Below are 20,133 nucleotides of genomic sequence, written 5' to 3' on the forward strand. Positions count from 1 at the left end.
GTCTTGGACAAGAATCAAGTCATCCTTGACAATGGCAGAGCCAGGGGTCTGGCTAGTAGGATCACTAGGAGGAGACGTGATTCAGAGGTTAGGAGGGCAAGATATAGGAGGGGGTGAAATTACAAGAGGGAGCAACAGTACATAAAAGATGTCAGGCAATTGGCAAGTTATGTCAATGAACAATGTGGCAAGTTCTGGGGTGTTGGTTTGGAAGAAGCAATTAAGCCTCCCATAGTGAGTTACTCCCCATCAATGCACTCAAGTTTAGGGTACTTCAGAATGTGACGGGGGAAGGAACAAGACCAAACATTCCTCCAGGCCGCTCACTGTTGCATCCGGGCAACTCTTACTCTCCTTCGGCTGCTGGGGGTCCGTCGGGTCTGCGTGGCGAACATGGTCCGTAACCCCGATGGGTAAGCAACCACTTGCGAAGGCCCCCGCAATTGTTCATTGCCTCCCATCTCACGACGGATCTCAGTCAGCGTCTGGGCAGGGGATTCAAGCAGGCGCTGGAAGAAGCTCTTGTGCCCCACGGGCTTTTCGTGGCAGGTGAAAGTCAGGGCTATGCCCCTCTCAGACCTCATTTCGCGCGAGAAGCCGTCTGACGTGCCATCGAAGCAGCGCCCAATGGCAATCTCCTTGGCAAGGCGGGGGTTCTGGTCTGTCACGGTGTAGATGCCATAGTTGTGGCCCAGTGGATCCACCGGAGCCAACATGGTGAAGGCTGCTGTGTCATTGTTTTCCACCACAGGTGGGTGGCGGCCTAGGTATTCTCTTAGGTAACTATTGATAGCGGTACGGCGGCAACTTCCTTGAGGGATGATGGACACCAAAGTCCTGTCCACTATTCTTTGATCAAACAACATCCCACTACACTTGAATTCAACACAAGCTGCTGAACTGTTATAGACATCAAGGTCTCGGACACTACGAGAGTCCCGCAGGCCGTAGAGTTGTCCCCGAGTCCTTGGATGGCTGCCACCCACATTCCGAGACCTCACCATGTATTCTTGAGGTCCATTAATCTTCACTTTGATATAGCAGGCCCGGAACTCCTGAGGGTTGGGCCACCAGGAGAGGTAGTCCCCAGTCCATGTGGTCAAGTCACTCTCCTTGAAAGGCACAACATTGTATTCATATTTGTCCTCTTCCACCCGGTAGAACCGGAAATGATTGGCTGTCACCGGTGCCTCATTGCATTCCTTCAAGCTTCGGTAGGCATATATTGGCCCATTGGTCTCATCAATGTTGTTCTGGTTGGGTTTGGCCAGGTTAATCTTGAAGGCAGTCTTTTTGAGGGCTGGGTCCTCATGGTCACTCCTTTGGTAGCCAAGCTTGTTGAGATAAGGCTGGGAGACTCCCACAGCACTAGGATTGAGTTTGGGGCTGGATGGTACTGCTTCCAACTCCTCCCCTCCGATGGTAGCTGTGACGTAGGCTGTGTAGGCGTCCGCTCTCTGGCCATCACAGAATGCAGGCAAGCAAGCGCCATTGGGACCCGTCACCACGCTGTCAAATCGACCCCAGGCCTGAGGGTTGGATGGGTAACCAGGCCTGGGCTCAAGATTGATGAGAGTCACCACGACCCCTTCTAGTTGCTCACTGGGGTTAAACTTATCATTGATGTAAACCCGGACTTTGACAAAGCAGCGGCGGTTCTCTGGGACATCAAGGTTAAACAACCGCCTTTCACGGATCTCCAGGTTGCCAATGAGAAAGCTCCTCTCTTCACGCTTGCCTCGCCTCTCCTTAGCTGGCTTCAAGGAACCTTCCTCCTCCCACAGGCCTGTGACAGGGTTGAGGGACCACAGCTTCATTTTCTGGATATGTTCCGGCACCTTGATGAGCTCAGCATTCATCCTCACCTCCACACGTCCCGTTTCTAGACTCTGGTGGGTTTCTTCCTCCCGGAAATCCATTGAAAACATGCCATAAGTCCGGAGGGGGAAAAGATCACCGTCAGCATTGACAAAATTCAAGTCACTGGATGCAGAGCTGACAGAAGCAATGTCCCGGGGATCCAGGAAGGTAACACTGGCCTTTACAGTGCCATTGTAAGCTTGCCCATTAGGCCTGAAGAATGAACCCGGAGGGATGACTATCTCTCCAATAGGGTCCTCGCCAGCCACCTCTCCCAGTGGGATGATGTTGGTCTTTGTGGCTTCCAAATCAATGGGCATCTTCCTCCTCAGCAGCTTCACATCCTGGTAGACAGCCCCACCGCGCTGGTTGAACGGGAAGACCTTAACAGCATCCACAAATTTCTGCATCCGGTCAACAAATTTGACAACCAGCCTCTGTGTGTCAGGCGGCACCTCAATGGTGAAGGTACCCTGGTAACTGGTAAAACCGATCTTCTTTGCCCCCAGGTAGATCTCACCAAAACGCAAGGGTTCTCCATTGTCAGCAGCCGAAGCTCTCCCACGGACTAAGACCTTGGGCTGGGTGCAAGGGGCACACCCACACTCTGCGACCACCTTGATGGGCAGGATGTAACCGATGCAATGGATCTCCCGCACCTCCATGCGCCGTGTCCCACAGCAGTGTTCCACATCATCTCGGCATTGCAGGCTGTCTATCAAGCTCCCAGCACAGCGGGCGTTGGGACAGTGGCCAACATTGTAGAAGTAGGAATCTGTCTTCTCTTGGAAACACTCATCAGGAAGTCTGATGAGGTATTCTTCTGGCTGAGCTATACAGGTTGGGACTCCAGGGTCTGAAACAAGAATGAGAGAAAACAAGAACAGAGATATGTTCAGAACTATTGGGGGGTTCTGGGGTGCATAATATAGCCACCTTGCTGAAGCTATAGGTCTAGTTAGTGCCTGGATGGGAGACCTGAGGAACTCTCCCCCCATACATGTTGCCTTGAGTTCCAGCATGGCAGAAAAGGATGATGATGATGATGATGATGATGATGATGATGATGATAAACAGAACCCAGAGTTTCTTACACAAAAGGATGTGACCCACAGTACACTTCCTGGCTCAGAAGAGATGCATGCACCATCTTGTAAGAGAGCCCATGGCACAAGTAATGGTGTCAGATCAGGATCAGAGAGAGACCTGAGTTCAAATCTTTGCTTAGCTCAGCCACAAAAATCCTCAGAGGTTACCATCTCTCAGCCTAACCAACCTCACAGAGGGTGAGGGGAAGAGAACCATGTAGGATAAACCTGAGCTCCTTCAAGGAATGACTGGATTTTAAAAAAAGTGCCATAGAGATAGGAAATAGGACACCTAAGACTTGAACTCAGGAGTGTAGCTTTGGGACCTAACACCTTCTCACAATTGCTTGGTAGAGGAGGAAGCTGATGAGCTATGCTGCACTGCAGTGCCACCACTGGCCAGACCCTGATATTGCAGTTCTCAGTTCAGAAGGGGTCCAATGTTAACACACATATAGGATTTAGGGCCCAATCCTATTCAACTTTCTAGCACTGGTGCAACTGCAATGCAGCCCCGAGGTAAGGGAACAAATATTCCCATACCTTGAGGAGGCCTCTGTGACTGCCTCCCCACCACACAATGCAGTGCACGTCCCATCAGGCACAGCTGCACTGGCACTGGAAAACTGGATAGGATTGGGCCCTTAATCACATGTATTTGGCCCAATAGGAAAAGCAAGCATCTTATCTAGGTTGGTCCTAAGCTGATCACAGCCTCCCCCCCTCCCCCCCAACATAGCATGTCCTCACCTATCACCCTCAAATGGGCGATGGATGATTTGATGGAGCCCAGGTCACTGCTTGCTTTGCAGTGGTATGAACCAGCCTGGCCCTGACTCAGGTCTCGTAGCACCAAGCTGCTGTCATATGTGTACCTCTTACGGTCCAGGAGAGTCCCATTGTGATACCTGTAGAAGGAGCAGAGAAGGGGGGGTGAAGACTGACCAAGAGAACTGATGGACAGCACACCCGTTCTGGCAGAAAGTCTTTGCGAAGAGGTCTACTGCAATCAATATCGATGGTTTACCCCCCCCCCCCAAATTAAATCTTAGAAACCATGGGAGAGGGTTCTTCAAAGTTTGCCCCAGGAGAGAAAAGATCCTTGAATATAGAAAAGTTGCGTTCACATCATCCCCACTGCTCCACAAGGGTTATCTCTATGCAGTGGCATAGCTCGAGGCAGTGCAACGCATCCCACAAAAAGTCCCACAGCAGCATGCAAGGGGCCTCCCCCCCTCCCCTTCAGAGTCATTCCAGGAGGGAGGAGCAAAACAGATACTAAACAGATATGCCTCTATTTTGCTCCCCCCACCTGGAATGGCTTCGAAGGGGAGGGGCCCCTTGCACACTGCAGTGAGGCTCACTGCAAAACATAGTGCTTTGCACCAACTCTATGCCACTGTGCCTGTGTCCATCTGCCTACTTATTTTAAACTGCTCTGTGTCCGAGTCGTTATAAATCTTATGTGCAAGGATGCTGTGCTTCAGGGTGATGTGCTCTTATTAGTCTTCCATGCCTTTTCCTCCCACCTGCCCTCCCCAAACAGAATCTCCATTTTTAATTTCAGTTGTCCAAGCATTCTCGGGGACTATTGCCCAGCTTTAGGTAAGTGCCGCAACATTCAGGGACGGTGCCACCGTGGATCAGTTGCAGCAAAGGACTCCAGCTAGCATGATAGTTCCAGAGAAATAGCACTCTCACAATACTCAGAGCTGGTCCACCCATGAGGGAAGGTGAAGCAGCTGCGTCACCTACTCCATGCATTTTATTGTTGCAGAGGAAATGCAGTTTCCATCTCCCACCTAACAAGTTCTTGCCCTAATTCAACACAACACATGTGGTTATGTTGAGCAATACTAGCCAGTGTCTATACCATCACTATTGCTAAGAGAGAGTGTTAGCAATAGTAGTAGTGATGGTATAAGCACTGGCTTGTATTGCCCAACAACATTGTCCCCAACCAAGTCATTTTGGAAAGTATTTTAACAATTTTTTTCCCCTTTGAAAAGATTGTTATTCAGCTCAAACAGTGGTAGGGGAAATGCTATTGAAAGTGCCTCCAGTACCATGAAGCTAGGGGGTCTCACATTCCCTTAGCGCGTCACTCACCAGTAATATTTCTTTGGTTCAGGAGTGCCCCGGACACTGCAGCAGAATCGTACCTTTTGTCCCACTGTCCTCACTTTGGATTCGGGATGGGACACCATATAAGGTTTTTCTGCCAAGAGGTTGCAAATAAAATGTTATTAATCAATTTTGAAAAGTATATCCCATCACTCTGCCAAAACAGCTTATGATAAGGAAGTTGATCAAAATTGTAGAGATGATCCCCATTCAATTATTGTCCCTCTCTTTGCTCTGTTGGCTGTTCCACTCCTCCTTAATTTCAGTTCAACTAGGAAAATTCTAAAATTAAATCCAGACCAAGAGTGTGTACAGTTTGCTTCAGTTTTTGGTTCCTTCCATTCATTTGCCTCTCCCACTCCCCACTACACTGTCAGTGTACATTGATAAAAACACACTGCAACAAAGCAATCTTGATGTGACCATATGTGGTGGAAGATAAAGACCAATTTTCACACATTAGTATCCCCTTGATACCACAGTTAAGAGTAACATACATGCATGTTCAAATCAACTCTCACACACACATCTTTGTCCACATTTTATCATAAAACACTATTACATCTCCTTTCTTAGCCGGTTCACATATTCAGCTAGTAATTAAGTATAGATAAATAAAGTAATGCACATGAATGTGTGAACCTGCACCAAGGACCAGCTGGACTTGATTTTAAAGGCCATTAACACTACAGCACAAGATAGGAACTCAGGATGTGGACAACTGATTCAACCCCTCAGTTTATCAAGCTCAGTATTACCTACACTGACTGACAGCTGCTCTAGAGCAGGGGTCTCCAAACCCTGGCCCGGGGGCCAGATGCGGCCTGCAGTGAGCCTCTATCTGGCCCGTGGCCAGCCTCTGATCCCCTGAGAGCCTCTGGCCCAGTTGACCAAACACAACAAGAGTTGTGCTTCTGGGGTGGGGGAATGGGGGTCCATTTAAGTGTGTGCTTTATTTCTTGGGCTGTGTTCATTCTTGGAGAAGTCCTGGACATTTTAGCCCATTCATCTACTCATTCATCTAAGTTCCATCTCTAATGTGTTTATTTAAATTTTATATTTAAATTTTTTTCCGGCCCTCAACACCGTTCCAGATATTTGATGCGGCCCTTCAGCCAAAAAGTTTAGAGACCCCTGGTCTAGAGCATCAGGCTCAGGGATCTTTCCCAACCCAACCTGGAGATGCCACAAATGGAAGTTGAAACCTTCCATCTGCTAAGCCAGTGATCTACCACTGAGCTCTGGCCCCTCCCAGTACCCCCCTCCATTAATTCAGCAATTACTCCCTAGACCAGTGGTTTTCAAACTGGGGCATCGCAACACCCCAGCCTGAAGGCCCTGGCCTCTGCCCCCTTAAGGAGCGGGGACAGGGAGGAGGCTAATGGGGCTGCAGAGACTGGGATGGATTCACCAGTCCCCGCAGCAGCCGTCCTGGGGTGCGGGGAGCCCTGCACGAGCGTCTGCAGGGCTGCCCTAGACTCAAGAGATGTTTGGTCCCACAAGCTACAAGCAGTTGTTCTCCTCCCCAATATTACCCACAGTTATCTAACTAGGAGGAAGTGCAGCTCAGTAGTAGGGCACCCACTTTGCATGAAAAGCAAGTTCAATGTCCAGCATCTCCAGGTAGGGCTGAGAAGAGCTGAAAACCTTTGAAAACCTGGAGAGCAGCTGCCTGTCAGTCCAGTGACAATACTCAGCTGGATGGAACTTCTGACTCAACAGTAGGCAGCTTCTCCTATGTTCATATGCTTTTTAAAAAAATCTAACACCACCCTTGCTTACTCTCACCAAGTCTATGGAGCACAATCTCCACCAGAGATGTTTGAGAGCCATTGGCGACAATTGGGGCACTGCCCTGGGCATATCGCTCAAGCTTTGCACTTATGTTGCCACCGCTCCCAACACAGATGCCGTGAATGGTGAACTGGCCCCTGTGGTCACTGCGGGCTAGCAGAGCAGGAGGCTGATCCATAAGAGAGATCCGGGCATTGGCAAGAGACATCCCATCGGCGCTTCGGACATTGCCCAGGAGAGTGTGGTTGGGACAGCTGCAGCCACTGCAGTCTTTCTTGGGGATGCCCAGGTCACAGTTGAACCGGCACACTAGGAATGGAGAGAACAGGGCATATCAAGAGGCATGGCACACTGTACACATTTCATAAATTCAAAAATGATGGTGGATTCCTAATCAGTTGCAGTTTGGATAAGACCCCCAGACCTCAAAAATTCAAGGAGAATTTGAAATAATTCAAGTGTGATTGCCAAAGTAAAATCAAAGTTGTATCATTGTTTTTTCAACATTCCAAATACAGGCGTGAACTGCTTAATGACCTTCCACTTAATGATGGCCCACATCTACAATCATGGTCAAAGCACAACAAAGAGGCTCTTAATGAGGCAGTCAGATTTCCCATAGCCTGCAGTAGACTGTTTACACAACAAAGAGGCTCTTAATGCAAAGAAGAGGCAATTGGCCTCCAGTAGCCTGTGCAACCAGCAAGTGTCTGGCAGGGAGTGTCTGGTTACACAACAAAGGCACTAGATTGGGCTGAATGTTTGCTTAATGATGTAGGGTGCAATCCTAACCCCTTATGTCAGTGCTTTCCAGCACTGACATAAGGGCAGTGCAGCTCTGAGGTAAGGGAACAAACATTCCCTTGCTTTGAGGAGGCCTCCGTGAGTGACACCCAACTGCAGGATGCAGCACATGTCCCATTGGCACCGCTATGCCAGTGCTGGAAGGCACTGATATAAGGGGTTAAGATTGTGCCTGTAATCACATAACAATGGGGGTCGGAAGACATATCCCTGTCGTTAAGTGGTGCACACCTGTAATGGATACTGAAGGATGTGTGTTTCCTGAGCAAGTTGATTCTTAAAATTCATTTCAGAGCTGCGAAGCTTTAAGGCGAGCTTTAATGTTCCTTTCTTTAAAGTAGCACTTGAAAATCAAACTGTAATCCTGAAATGTCACCAGAGTTTAGCACAATACAGTATTTCATTTCAGCTTACTTTGAATAGATGGATTGGGGGGGGCAAAACAGACAGATCAAAGGACAAAAGAAAGGAAGGAAAACTAAATGGATGGAAAGAAGGTGGGTTAAGTTGGGGATATTTGACCAGCCATAGAGAAACCTTGTGCAAGGAACAAAAGCATGGAGCATACATCAATGCAAATTGAATGGCTCCATTTAGCAGTTACTTGCTGATTGCGCAAGATGGCTACAAGCTGTTGGTGATCAAGGCCCACTGGAATGTGGCAGCTCACTTCAATGAGCCCATGTACAGCACAGTGTCCTTCCCCCACCCCTTCTACAATTGGGGTACAATTGCTACTCTCCAACCTTGGCCCCCCCCATCCAAGGTCTTCACCAAGGAGGCACCGCAAGACTTTCAGCACCTGGACAGGGCGACTGGAAGCATTTCTGCACTTCGGAAGGGCGTCCAACACAGCGCGACAGCTTCGATTTCTGGCAGCTCCGCCTCCGCACTCGTTTTCCGCCACTACCACAGGTCTTGGAGCAGGGGCTCCATGCCCCCCAGCTGCTCCACTTGGCTTCTAAAGGGTAGAATTGACCATTATATCTATCTTGCCATTTATTTGGTGGTGGTGGTGGTTTTTAAAGATTCTGGGCCCTTTGGGGACAGGGAACCATTTGTCGATTTATTTTACTAAGTAAACCACTTTGTGAACTGCTCCCCTTGAAAAGCAGTACTGTATATGAATATTCTTAATAAGAACCACCACAGCAACAATGTGTAAGGCACCAGGGGACACTGGGGTGGGTGGTTCAAACCAGGGCTTTGGTTGGCTGCATGGCAGCTGGCAAGAACTGGTTGGTGATGAGAGCACCACATGCTACCAACAGCCCAAACGGAGCATCCTGAGAAAAAAAATGAATGGAAAAAAGGGTAGGTTCCTGTTATCAACAAACCACAAGCTGCCCCTGAAGCTTTTGCAGAATTTCTCTGGGCCTCCCTCAAAATGACCCTTAGTGTCAAATCCCCACATTTCCCCTACCACCCAAGTTCAGGGCTGAAAAAGTTTCAATGAAAAACTTTTTCTCACCAAAAAAAAACACAAAAAAAACACTACCAACAAACTAGAAGGCTTCACCACAATCTGTTATATCACTGGGAACAGACATCCCTAGATCTGGGGAAGACGTGGAAGACTCTGAAGAGGGGACAGGTTGGGAGAAAGAATTCCCATAGCACTGACTCTCCATGTCCCTACTCCATCTGCACGGGGGACTCCAAGAGCCTGTCCTAACACCCTTGCCATTGCTGGAGGGCATTGCTCTGCCCCTTTCCTCCAACTCAAAGATTCCTTTGAGGGCCCTGCAACCCAAAGTTCCCCCAGTAAGCTCCAGACCTTTGCTGGAGCAACCTCTGAGCCTACTTTAGTGTCTCTGGGCAGAGTGCTCTTCAGAGCTGTCTGAGGTCCTGATCCCCTGTCAGGAATCCTGCCCTCATTGGGAGCTGTCCGAGGTTCCAATGCCCTGCTCGACCTGGAATACTGGGTCAGCCAACAACCCTATCTTGAGCAGGATACAACCTCCAGTGGAGAATGGTTGCAAGAGGATGGCTAGAACAGTTAATCATCCAGAGAGACAGTGAGCAGCCTCCTACGGAAGTGGCACTGGGAACCCACATCATTATTTAATCCTTTTAAAATACTTTGCAGTGTGCGCACTGTCTCTTGTGGCACACGGTTGGGGAATTTGCTGACCTGTCTTTTGAGCTCTGCTATTTCAATTATGGATTGTGGAAGAACGTACCCACGCCCAGCTGCCGTTTTGGACTACTTTTTGGGAAAGTATGGGAGGAGGTGAGAAACAGGCCAATGTTTTTTTAAAACCCCTTTTTCGTTGCCCCATCAGGGGGAAAAAAGGATCGGGTGTCTCGTAGCATGAATGTCCAAACAACTGCCCAAGAACGTACTTGGCTCAAGTCTTGCCTTGGCAGGGCAACATTCATAAAAAATATCTTTCTCCATAAAAACAAAGCTCCTCTGGCCCTTTTGAGACCGCAAGGCAATTGCTGACATTCCTTCCTGGTGATGTGCTGACCTGTTGGGGACCAGTGTTTGCTACCCAAACAATGGCCTCTTCTCATCCCTTGAAAATGTTTGCTAGTTTCATACAGAAGATTCCAGACAAGGGGCAAACCCAAAGGTTTGAGTCCGGTGGGGGGGGGGGGATAATACTTTGTCTTCCATTTTCTGTCCCAATTTTTGTCTTTAGGTGATTCATTATTAAAATGTCTTTAATATACATTGCTGGCAGAGAGTTGAACCAAACCCAAACCCAAAACCCAGTGCAGAATTTTTTTTGGCACTGAGCTCCAGCGCCAGTGCTGGGTGTTGCAAACATGCTGTAAGGCATGTCTGCAGTACCTGGGAAGGAGGGGCCACGGCACTGGGCCAGTGTCATTTGGCACTGGGCCTCAGATGGTGTGGCACCTGAGGGTAAGTCACACCACTGGGTGGCAGTGTGGGTTTTCTGGGTGCGGGGAGGCATTCTGTGACAAGGGAGGGCAGGACGGGAAGAGTGACCAGCCCAGCAAGGGGGTGGGACCGGTGGAGCCCTGCTCCACCAGATCCTATCCTCTGTGGTGGTCTATGAACCCAACATGGAGGTTCTCCAGTCTGCACTGTCAAAACAGCTGGCGCAGACTTGAGCAACCCCATCTGCAGGGCCTGCACATTAACCTACAGAGATTTCCCGCAGAGACCTCCTGTGGCCTCTGCAGGGCCGCTGGGTACAGCAGTCACTATTTTGGCACTGCTTCATCTGGCAGCCTCACTGCAAATAGGATTGGGTCACTCATTACCCCAAACCAGAACCAAACCCCTTCAACAAATAAATGAGCTTTCCAGCTATCAGACACTCCGTTTGCAATTGTACAATTCACTGTGCACAGGGCAGACTCACCTGCATGCTCTGCTGGCCCAGGTAAGGTGGCAGTGGGGGCAGTTTGTGGGCAGTTCAGGGGAGAGTTGGGCAGTGAGCAGGCTGGAGGGAGTGGATCTCAGCAGCAAAGGTGCATGCCAGATCCTATCCCCCCTTTTTTTAACCTTTTTAAGGATCAGAGTAATTCCCCATTGCGCTCTCTCTCTCTCTCTCTCTCTCTCTCTCTCTCTCTTCCACAGCAGAGAGAGTTTTGGCTCTTTTTGGCTTCTAGTGTAAAGTAAAAACAAATGTTCCCAACATCCTAGACAATTTAACCAGTCTAGCCTAGTTTGGCCCAAACATGGCAAAACCAAAGGGTGTTAGTTACCTTGGCAGGGTCCAGCACTGCAGTTCTGGCGTTCCGTAGCTTTTCCAGGGCATCTCGGTAGTTGTGCCAGTGCTGAGGCAGAGGTATTCAAGCAGGTGCGGTGCCTGGTCTGGACTCCACTTACACCGCATGCAGTTCGTGAGCAGGTGCTCCAGGCTGACCAGTCTGACCAACCCAACCAGTCCATGGGATCTGAAGGAGAGAGGGAGATAAGAGGAGAGGGGCTCAAAAGAGGCAAAGCATGGCTGAGATGGGATTATGATGGCTTTCAAAACAAGGTTCTTCACTTGCCAATGTAAAGGTTGAGCAGATGGAGAGCAAGCACGTATACAAAGAAGGGGCACCTCTGAAATTATCTTCATAAGCTTTTCTTCCCCTGATTTTGGTGTTCTGAATTGCCTCATTTTGTTTCCGGAGTGGAACCAATTCATTTGTAGGATTCCTAAATTCCATTTTTAAAAATGTTATATAGAACTACTGTCACGTTTACTTCCTTGGTACCCTTTCCCCTTAATGATGTGCTCATGTGCATACATAAAAGCAATCCTGAGGTGACCATGCGTAAAACTGCATTTATGTATGATACTGTAGCGGTACTCAGAAGCTTGCGTTATTTCACAAGATGGCATCCTGACTAATAATTCGTAATTTGTCAGAATCCTGCCATTCTTAACTAATCTCTAAGATTAAGCTAATCTTAAACTAGCCCTCATGGGATACTTAAAGAAATGCAAGGCTAATAACTCGCAAACCAGAAACTACCCTGGAATGTTGAATTGTCAACCCCAGAGAGAATCCTGTGAGTGTAGTTTGAACCTACGTATGTTTACTCAGAAGTAAATCGCAATGAACTCAATGCAGCATTTGAGTATTTTACGGAAAGAGAACTTTTCATCAAATATGGTTTTTACTATCACAATAATGAGTTATCTCATTTTTACCCTTACAACAACCCTACAGGAAAGGTTTGACTGAGAGAGATTTGAATTTTAGAAAAATTAAACAAAAGGGACTTTGTGTTTGTCATGGATCTCCCATGCCTTAGCAAATATGAGACAAAATTATGGAAGGAGGGATCAGATTTCTTTATGGTTCAATTGCGTGGAACCCTGCCTCATGCTTTTCCTCAGATCGCTTGTGCGTCAAAAGGACTAGAAACCTTCTTTTTGATTCTGAATGAAAACCGAAAGTTCAGGAGGAATTCCAAACAATCCCTAACAGGGACAGACCCCTATCCTGTCGATATAGTCCTACTATGTTCAACTCACCTGGGGGGCAAAGGAAACGGACATGATAGTTGGAGCAGCTCTTTCCTCCAGGTTGTTCTTGGTTGAGGCAGCGGAATCCTTCCAGAGGACTGTATCGTACAACCTCGCCCACTTCCTCGGGCAGCTCCCACTCTGTCGTCCGGGCTTGGATGGCCGCTGGCTGAGAGCACACCCGCTCTGGGTAGTAGAACTGGATGGCCTCCAATGTCTCAAAATCCCCCTCACCTCCAGGGTGGTCCACGTTGAACCATGATGTCCATTCACCTGTAAATGAGGGCCAGAAGTTTAAGGAGGTCAGGCCTGGCCAGATTTCTGAAAATTGGAGCACACAGTTTTTTTCCTGAATTAAAACAGGAAGTGGTGGTATGACACTGAACACCAGTTGCTGGGGAGCAGTGACAGGAGAGAGGGTATTGCCTTCATATGCCTTCCTCATGGGTTACCCAGAGGCATCTGATTGCCACTTTAGGAATCAGGATGCTGGTCTAGACTGATTTTTTTTCAACTGGTATTGATTAGATTCAAGACCCCTGAATGGAAACTCCATGCACAGGGTCAGTCTACCTCTGATTACCAAATCTGGGGACAAGGTGCAGGAAACGTGTGGGAAACAGGAGTGTATTAGATCTATTCTTTGGCCTAATCCAGCTGGGCTTTTTGGTACACTCTTCACACTGGCTAACACTGGTCGCTAAAAACAACATCCTTTAGAATGTAAAAATTAAAGTATGCCCCCAATTTAAACCAATAATTAAATATAACCATTGGATTTATTGATTTAAGATACTTAAATTTTGGTATTTTTTAAAAATTTACCTAGTGAAATCGGAACTGAGGAGGATTGGAACACAGTACAAAATAAAATCCTGAATTGGGAATGGAACAGAATGGTCAGAAATGGTTCTGCAGTTCTTCATACTAGGTGACCTAGGAAACCAATAGGGACTGTCTGGCTTCCAAAAGTATAAGACCCTTGCTAGATTACAAAAGCCCATTTAGTCCAGTATCCTGTTTCCCACACTGGCCAACCAGATGCCTTTGAGAACCCACAAACAGTGTATTAATAAATAGTCTTTCTGCCATTATTGTCCCACAGCAATTGGCATTCTGAGATAGACTGCCTCTGGGCAGGAATGTTCTATTTAGCCATTATGGCTAATAGCCATCAACCTATTCTCCATCGATTTTGTTCCTTTTTAAAGCCATCTATGTTAGTTTCCTCACACCTTGAGGCAGTGAGTTCCACAAGTTTATTACACATTTCTTCTATAATCTCCTCCAGAGCAGCTGGGCTCAGCGGTTAGAACATAGACCAGATGTGGAGATGGGCTGCCTTGCTTTACAATTTTTTTTAAACTTATTCTCCCACATTAGTATCTTACTTGCCACCAAAGAGCTGAGAGTGGAGTACACATTTTACCATCAGCTCATTTTTTCACAACATCCCTGCAGGGTAAGTTGGGCTGGTTGCACACTTTCAGCCTACCCAGTAGGCTTCATGACCAAACTGGGATTCTAACTCAAGAACTTCTCAATCCATCCACTGTACCATGTTGGCACTATAATTTTGGGATCTTTTACCTTCTGCCAGTTTTCTCACAATCTCTTTCACGCCAAATGCTTTTTGGGTAATGTGACGTTTGTTTTTCTTCCTTTAAAAATGCTCCAAGTTACTAAAAGTCATCAAGGGAAGTGCACACCTACAGAGAACCATTGTGAGCCACTGCACAAATGCACCCTGCTACGTTTAGCACAGCACAAAACATGGATGATTTTTCCCCTGCCGTGCCTGGCAAATACTTGATGAGGCCTTGCTGAGATTTTGTCTTCCTTCTTGTCTGGAAGGTCAATGGGATTAAGAGCGGCAAGCTGAACAAATGTCAGCAGAAGGAGAGGCAAATTAAAAATCTCCCAGGTAGAGCAAACAATGTACCAGCTTCCTCTGCCCCAGTCACATTTCCTGGAGAGTATTATGCTTCTGGAATTCCTTCCATCCCTGGGCTCAGATTATGGGGAGAAAGGTAGGGGGGTCTTAATGAAACTCGTAAACCCAATTTTGTCCACAATGAAATCCTTCCAAGCAATCATGCCTCTCCCCTGTTGTAACCTTCTGTCAGGGGGGCTGTTACAAAAGATAGACAGTGGGCTCTATTTGCAGCCCCCACCCAGAAACTGAGAACTGCTCGATCCAAACCCCCCCTCCCATATTTTTGGAGCTTCTTCCATCCCCTCACCCTGCAGAGATGAGGTTGAAACCTGGGTTGGGCAAATCCCTATTATATAATTTTATATATCATATCATGTATTATGTGCATTTTATTGTCGATGCATTGCTTACATTTTATTCCAGGTCACTCTTTGGAGTGCAATCTTGCCTTAAAAGTAAGGTATCGCTCTAATACATTAATAATAAAGAAATAAAAGAAAGCCTAATGAAACCTCCCTGGGCTAAGGGCTAAGGCAGTCTACCTCTGATTTCTAAATGCTGGGGACAAATAATAAATATTTTAGCAGTCCATCACTTACATGCCTCACAGAGATGCTTCCCACAAGCAAGATTGCTTGTGAACAAGATGCTGAACGAGATGGACCTTTTGGTCTGACCCGCCAAGGTAATTTGTTACCCTGCACATGCCCGATCTCATCTGATCTCGGAAGCCAAGCAGGGTCAGGCCTGGTTAGTACTTGGATGGGAGACCACCTGGGAATACCAGGTGCTGTAGGCTTATACCATAGTCTTTCGAGACTGAAGGTTGCCAACCACCAAGGCAATTTGTATGTTGGGTCTAGTAATAGTGACCAGCTATGAAACCTGAACATGGAGCCTCTGTGTTCAGAAACAGTCTGTCTCAGAACACCAGGTGCAAATGATAAACAATAGGGGAGAGCTATTACCTATATACTTTGTTTGAGGGCTACCCAGGAGAAGGCTGCTCAGTCCAGCAAAGCTCTTATGTTCTCATACATTCTTATAGTCTTTCAATGACTATCAGCCAGGATAGCTTGATGGAACTTCCATGTTCAGCAGCAATATATCCCTGAGTAGCAGAGCCTGGGCACAAGCAATAGGAGAACGGAGTCCATGCCTCTTCCCAGAGGCACCTGGCAGGCCCCAGAGAAAAACAAGACTGGATCCAATCCAGCAGGGTGCTTCTCCGATTCACAAGGCACACAGGACAGTAACAGCCCAGTCCTAACCAACTTTCCAGCTGCGCCAAGGGGGTGCACACTAAATCCTGCAGTGGGGGGGGGGGGAGTCAGGGAGGCCTTCTCAAGGCAAGGGAATGCTTATTCCCTTATATTGGGGCTGCACTGTGGCTACATTGGTGTTGGAAACTGGATTGGGCTGTAAGAGGTGGAATCCCAGGCATGAAAAAGTAGCAGTCGAATTAGGCTTGCTTTGAATGGCTGCTCTCTGAGAAGCTGCGGAAAACAGCATCACAGTGCAGCCCTGCCCTGGTTCCAGGTTGTTTGCAACCTGCTTTGAATCCACATTATGGAGAAAATTGGGAAGGAAGTGGAATTAAACTCAAAAAGAAACAAATTGAGCCGTCGTTAGTCAGTCCCTGTCCGTATCTGTTTTGCTTCTCACAGAACAAGAAAGCAATTGCCCCATTGCACCCACAGTGCTAAAGGTTTTCCTCTGACTGTGGTCTGCCATATTCATTTGCTTGGCAACAGGTGGTCCTCCCAGATTTAAAAGCAAAAATAGAGATTTCATGCTCGCTTAAAGATATATTAGGGGGAAAATAAGATCACCCTACCAACTGTGCAATATATCAATGCACACAACAGGCTGCAGTGTGTGAAATGGCAGACTGAGCATGGAATGGTGCCTCCATGTTCATATGCATGCATTGAAGTGCGCGCGCACTTCCAGCAAGATGTGCCTGGTTCCTACTCATAGACACAACTGCTAGATGCCCTGAGGAGGGAGATGAATGACCTTGAAGATTGACAATGCCAGTAACTCACACTAGCAATATTTTAACAAAATATTCTCCCACAGCAAATCAAACGGGGCCCCAGAAAGAGAGGATGTTGGAGCATACTGAATGATTGGCCATAATAATACTTCACATTTGTATAGCCCTTTTGAGTGTTCAAAGCCTTTCACGTGTTTTCTCATGGTAGAATCCTTACAACAACTGTGTAAGGTAAGTGAGCACTATTATCCCCATATTACAGATGGGGAAGACTGAGGCGGAGAGGGTATGTCTTGCCTAAGATTCAAACCAGGGGCTTCCCCTTTTTGCAGCTTGGTCTGTTTATGCTACACCAACTCAGTATCAAAGACGCCAGAGAAATGAGAGGAAGCAGGTGGAAATACCAATATTTTGCAGTGCGTACTCAGGGCAGCAGGCATGTTTTGTTCCGATGAAGAAAGGTCAAGAGCATCATTCTCAACTATGAGTCAGGTCGGTATAAATGGGATTACAGAAGCAGCATTCTTAGTGGATGCGAAGGAAATGGTATGGATTGCAGAGAGGAAATTCCAGATAAATTGTAAGAAACCCTTTTGCAAGTTGGTTGGCACTGCAAACTTTCCGTTACATTTTGATCATTTAAACCTGTTCCAGATGCACACACAAACATCAAGGGCTGACTGCAGACAACCTTTTAGCAACAACCAGTTGCAGTAGTGGCAATAGCAGACAACTGCTTACTACAGTGGACATGAAGCCACTGCATCACGGTTAAGCCAGCTCTGGGCATCAGTGTCGCCAAATGCTGCTTCTGGCCCCTTGGCAAAATTGTTGCAGACAACCGGTGAGTTCAACCTTGAATGTACAATTATCTATATGAATCAAACAGCTGCAGGGATGGATACTGTGAGCCGACAGTGCTCAATCAGGCATGCATGTATCTCGTGTACAAATTCAGGTGACAAGTTGCTAGGAGATTTGTAAATATGCACACCAGATACAGGATATCAGAACATTCACAAATGACTTTGGATGTTTTAAGTCAGTAGGGAAACATTGGTGGCCATAAATGCAAGGAACCAAGAACTTCAAAAAAACCACAGACACGTAAATTGCAGCTCAGATTCTGTACCTGGTAAGAGTAGCATAAAAGCCCTGATGGATCATATCAACCTATCCCAACTGTCCCACTTCCCACAGTGGCTGATCAACGCCTTTGGGAAGCCTATATATAAGCAATAGCTCCCCCCTCCTGCTCTTGCACCCCAGCAGCATACTGCCTCTATCCGGAGTTTCTGTTTAGACAACAGGGCTAGCTGCCACTTATTGACCTCTCCTCCTTCTTTAGTTGTGTAAACCCCCTTTAAAAGGACATCCAAGCCAGCAGCCATTGCCACATCTTGTGGGAGTGAGTTCCACAAGAAATAATTTCATCAGATGCCCCCCCCCCACAAGTTCTAATATGAGGGAAGCAGAAAAACATCTCTTTATCAAAATTCTCTTTCCTCATGTATATTTTTGCATTTGTAATTCTCATCATTAACATTATTATAGACCCTTCATACAAATGACCCTGTGCTGAGATCCCATTAAACAGGCACATGGGATGAATTAGCATGGTTTGCCAGCTGTATTTGACCCCTAACGCTCCTATAGGAGTGCAGCTGTAGTGGTTTATGTGTTCTGACACCTTCTTCACTCTCCTGCACGAGGTGCCAGGCAGGCTGGGAAGGGAAAAAGAAAAGGGGGACAGAGAAAAAGAGAGAGATTGATCCACAATGCCAAATTCCTCTCTATTATTTGGAGATCCCGTGACTTCCCGCACAATGATGAAACCACTTGCCCCAATTCGACCACCAAAAGCAAGATTTACCTTGAGCGGAAGTGTAGTCCAGCACAATGAAGAAGAGCAGGACAAATGCTGGATGTAGTCCTAACATCTCTCCAGTCTGGTAAGGTTGGGTGGGGGGGTTGATAGGAGAGAATCGGATGACCTCCTCGCTAGCTTTGGGAAAGATTTAGGGCTTAGGAGGTGACACTGTCTCTGAACAGGTTGCTTTGAAACTGCAGCTGAGAAGATCAGGAGATCTATATAGGAGAACTTCCCCCACTCAGTCTTCCATTGGCTTGGACACTGTTCCCTGGATTGGAGAAATAGGAGACACGGAGAACTGAAGCTTCTCAACTTGACCAGAGCTGGAAGAGTATCAGAATTTTTTTTATTATTATTTTTGGGAAGTCTTCAGCAGTAGCTTTTCTCGTATGGGCTGCTAAAATTGGATGTGTTTGGAAGAATGAGAGGAGGGCTTAAAACCACAATGAGCTAATGCCAAGATGATAGACCCAAACAACATCCCAATACAAGCTTTCCATGAAGAGATGTGGTTCAAAAGTTGTGTTCTGGTGGGGGAGAGAGGAATCTATAAACAGGGAGGTCTTGTTCCAACAGGCTGCAATGTCCATTATCATAAGCTGGAGAATCCATGACAGGGATTGAAAACAAAACAGTTGAAGTCATGGTGCTTTGATAAAACACTTCACTGTGCCGATTTCTCTCACTCTGTACCTTCATTGTTTCAGAATTTCCACTTCCCCTTCATTCCAGTTTCACTGGGAGACTTAGAAAGCCTCTGGAATTGGAGCATGCGCAGTTGGCAGCAGCTTTCAGTGACTTTCTCCTCACTCCCACATTTCTGATGCGCTCATGTGCATTGTTAAAAACACTGCCAAGAAGCAATCTTGATGTTATCAATGCGATGGTTGCATCAAGCACTTCATACAGTGCTTTGCTGATGTGCACACATCAGCCCTGCTGGATCAGGCAATAGGCCTGATATAGTCCAGCTAGTCCCACCAAATGCCCCAGGGAGCACACCAGATAACAAGAGACCTGCATGCTGGTGCCCTCCCTTGCATCTGGCATTCTGACATAGCCCATTTCTAAAATCAGGAGTTTGCACATACACATCATGTCTTGTAAACCGTAATGGATTTTTCCTCCAGAAATTTGTCCAATCCCTTTTAAAGGCAACTAGACCAGATGCCAGCACCACATCCTGTGGCAAGGAGTTCCACAGACCAACTACATGCTGAGTAAAGAATATTTTCCTAACTCTCCCAAAACTCAATTTTAGTGGATGTCCCCTGGTTCTGTTGTTATGTGAGTTTGTAAAGAGCATGCACAATTCTGTATGTCTCAATCATGTCCCCTCTCAGGCGCCTTTTTTCTAGGCCAAAGAGCCCCAAACACTGTAGCCTTTCCTCATAAGGAAGGTGCCCCAGCCCAGTAATCATGATAGGGCACAATCCTAACCAGCAGTTATGCCAGCATATGTCGCCCTGGGGAGTTGCAAATGTGCCGTAAAGCACGTTTGCGCCTCCGTGTGGGAGCTGCGTCGGCGCATTCAGATGCACCGACACACAGACGGAGGCAGAAGTGAGCGTGCCGACACAAGCGGCAAAGGTAGGTGTGGGGGCATGGGGAGGGGGCGTTACTGGGCGGGGGAGGGCTGGCCCAAGGGCAGGCACGCAGGGAGCCGGGGGCAGGGCTGGGACCTCGCAGTTATGCCGGATCCCAACCCCCAT

General features: G+C 47.3%; 1 protein-coding gene and 1 pseudogene across 1 annotated transcript; one reads left to right on the forward strand and one right to left on the reverse strand.

Annotated features, from left to right (window-relative positions):
• Positions 1 to 323: 323 nt before the first annotated feature.
• Positions 324 to 20,133, reverse strand: CILP2 (cartilage intermediate layer protein 2). The gene is made up of 9 exons (XM_066636398.1): positions 19,971 to 20,133; positions 18,422 to 18,553; positions 12,623 to 12,886; positions 11,355 to 11,546; positions 8,473 to 8,631; positions 6,861 to 7,175; positions 5,058 to 5,166; positions 3,699 to 3,856; positions 324 to 2,716 (listed from the first exon to the last, which is right to left on the reverse strand). Exons 1-9 carry the CDS (start codon positions 20,131 to 20,133, stop codon positions 324 to 326), a joined length of 3,885 nt encoding a protein of 1,294 aa, XP_066492495.1.
• Positions 15,229 to 15,348, forward strand: LOC136659489 (5S ribosomal RNA; annotated as a pseudogene).

The sequence above is a fragment of the Tiliqua scincoides genome, chromosome 8 (assembly GCF_035046505.1).
Source record: "Tiliqua scincoides isolate rTilSci1 chromosome 8, rTilSci1.hap2, whole genome shotgun sequence".
Taxonomy (NCBI): domain Eukaryota; kingdom Metazoa; phylum Chordata; class Lepidosauria; order Squamata; family Scincidae; genus Tiliqua; species Tiliqua scincoides.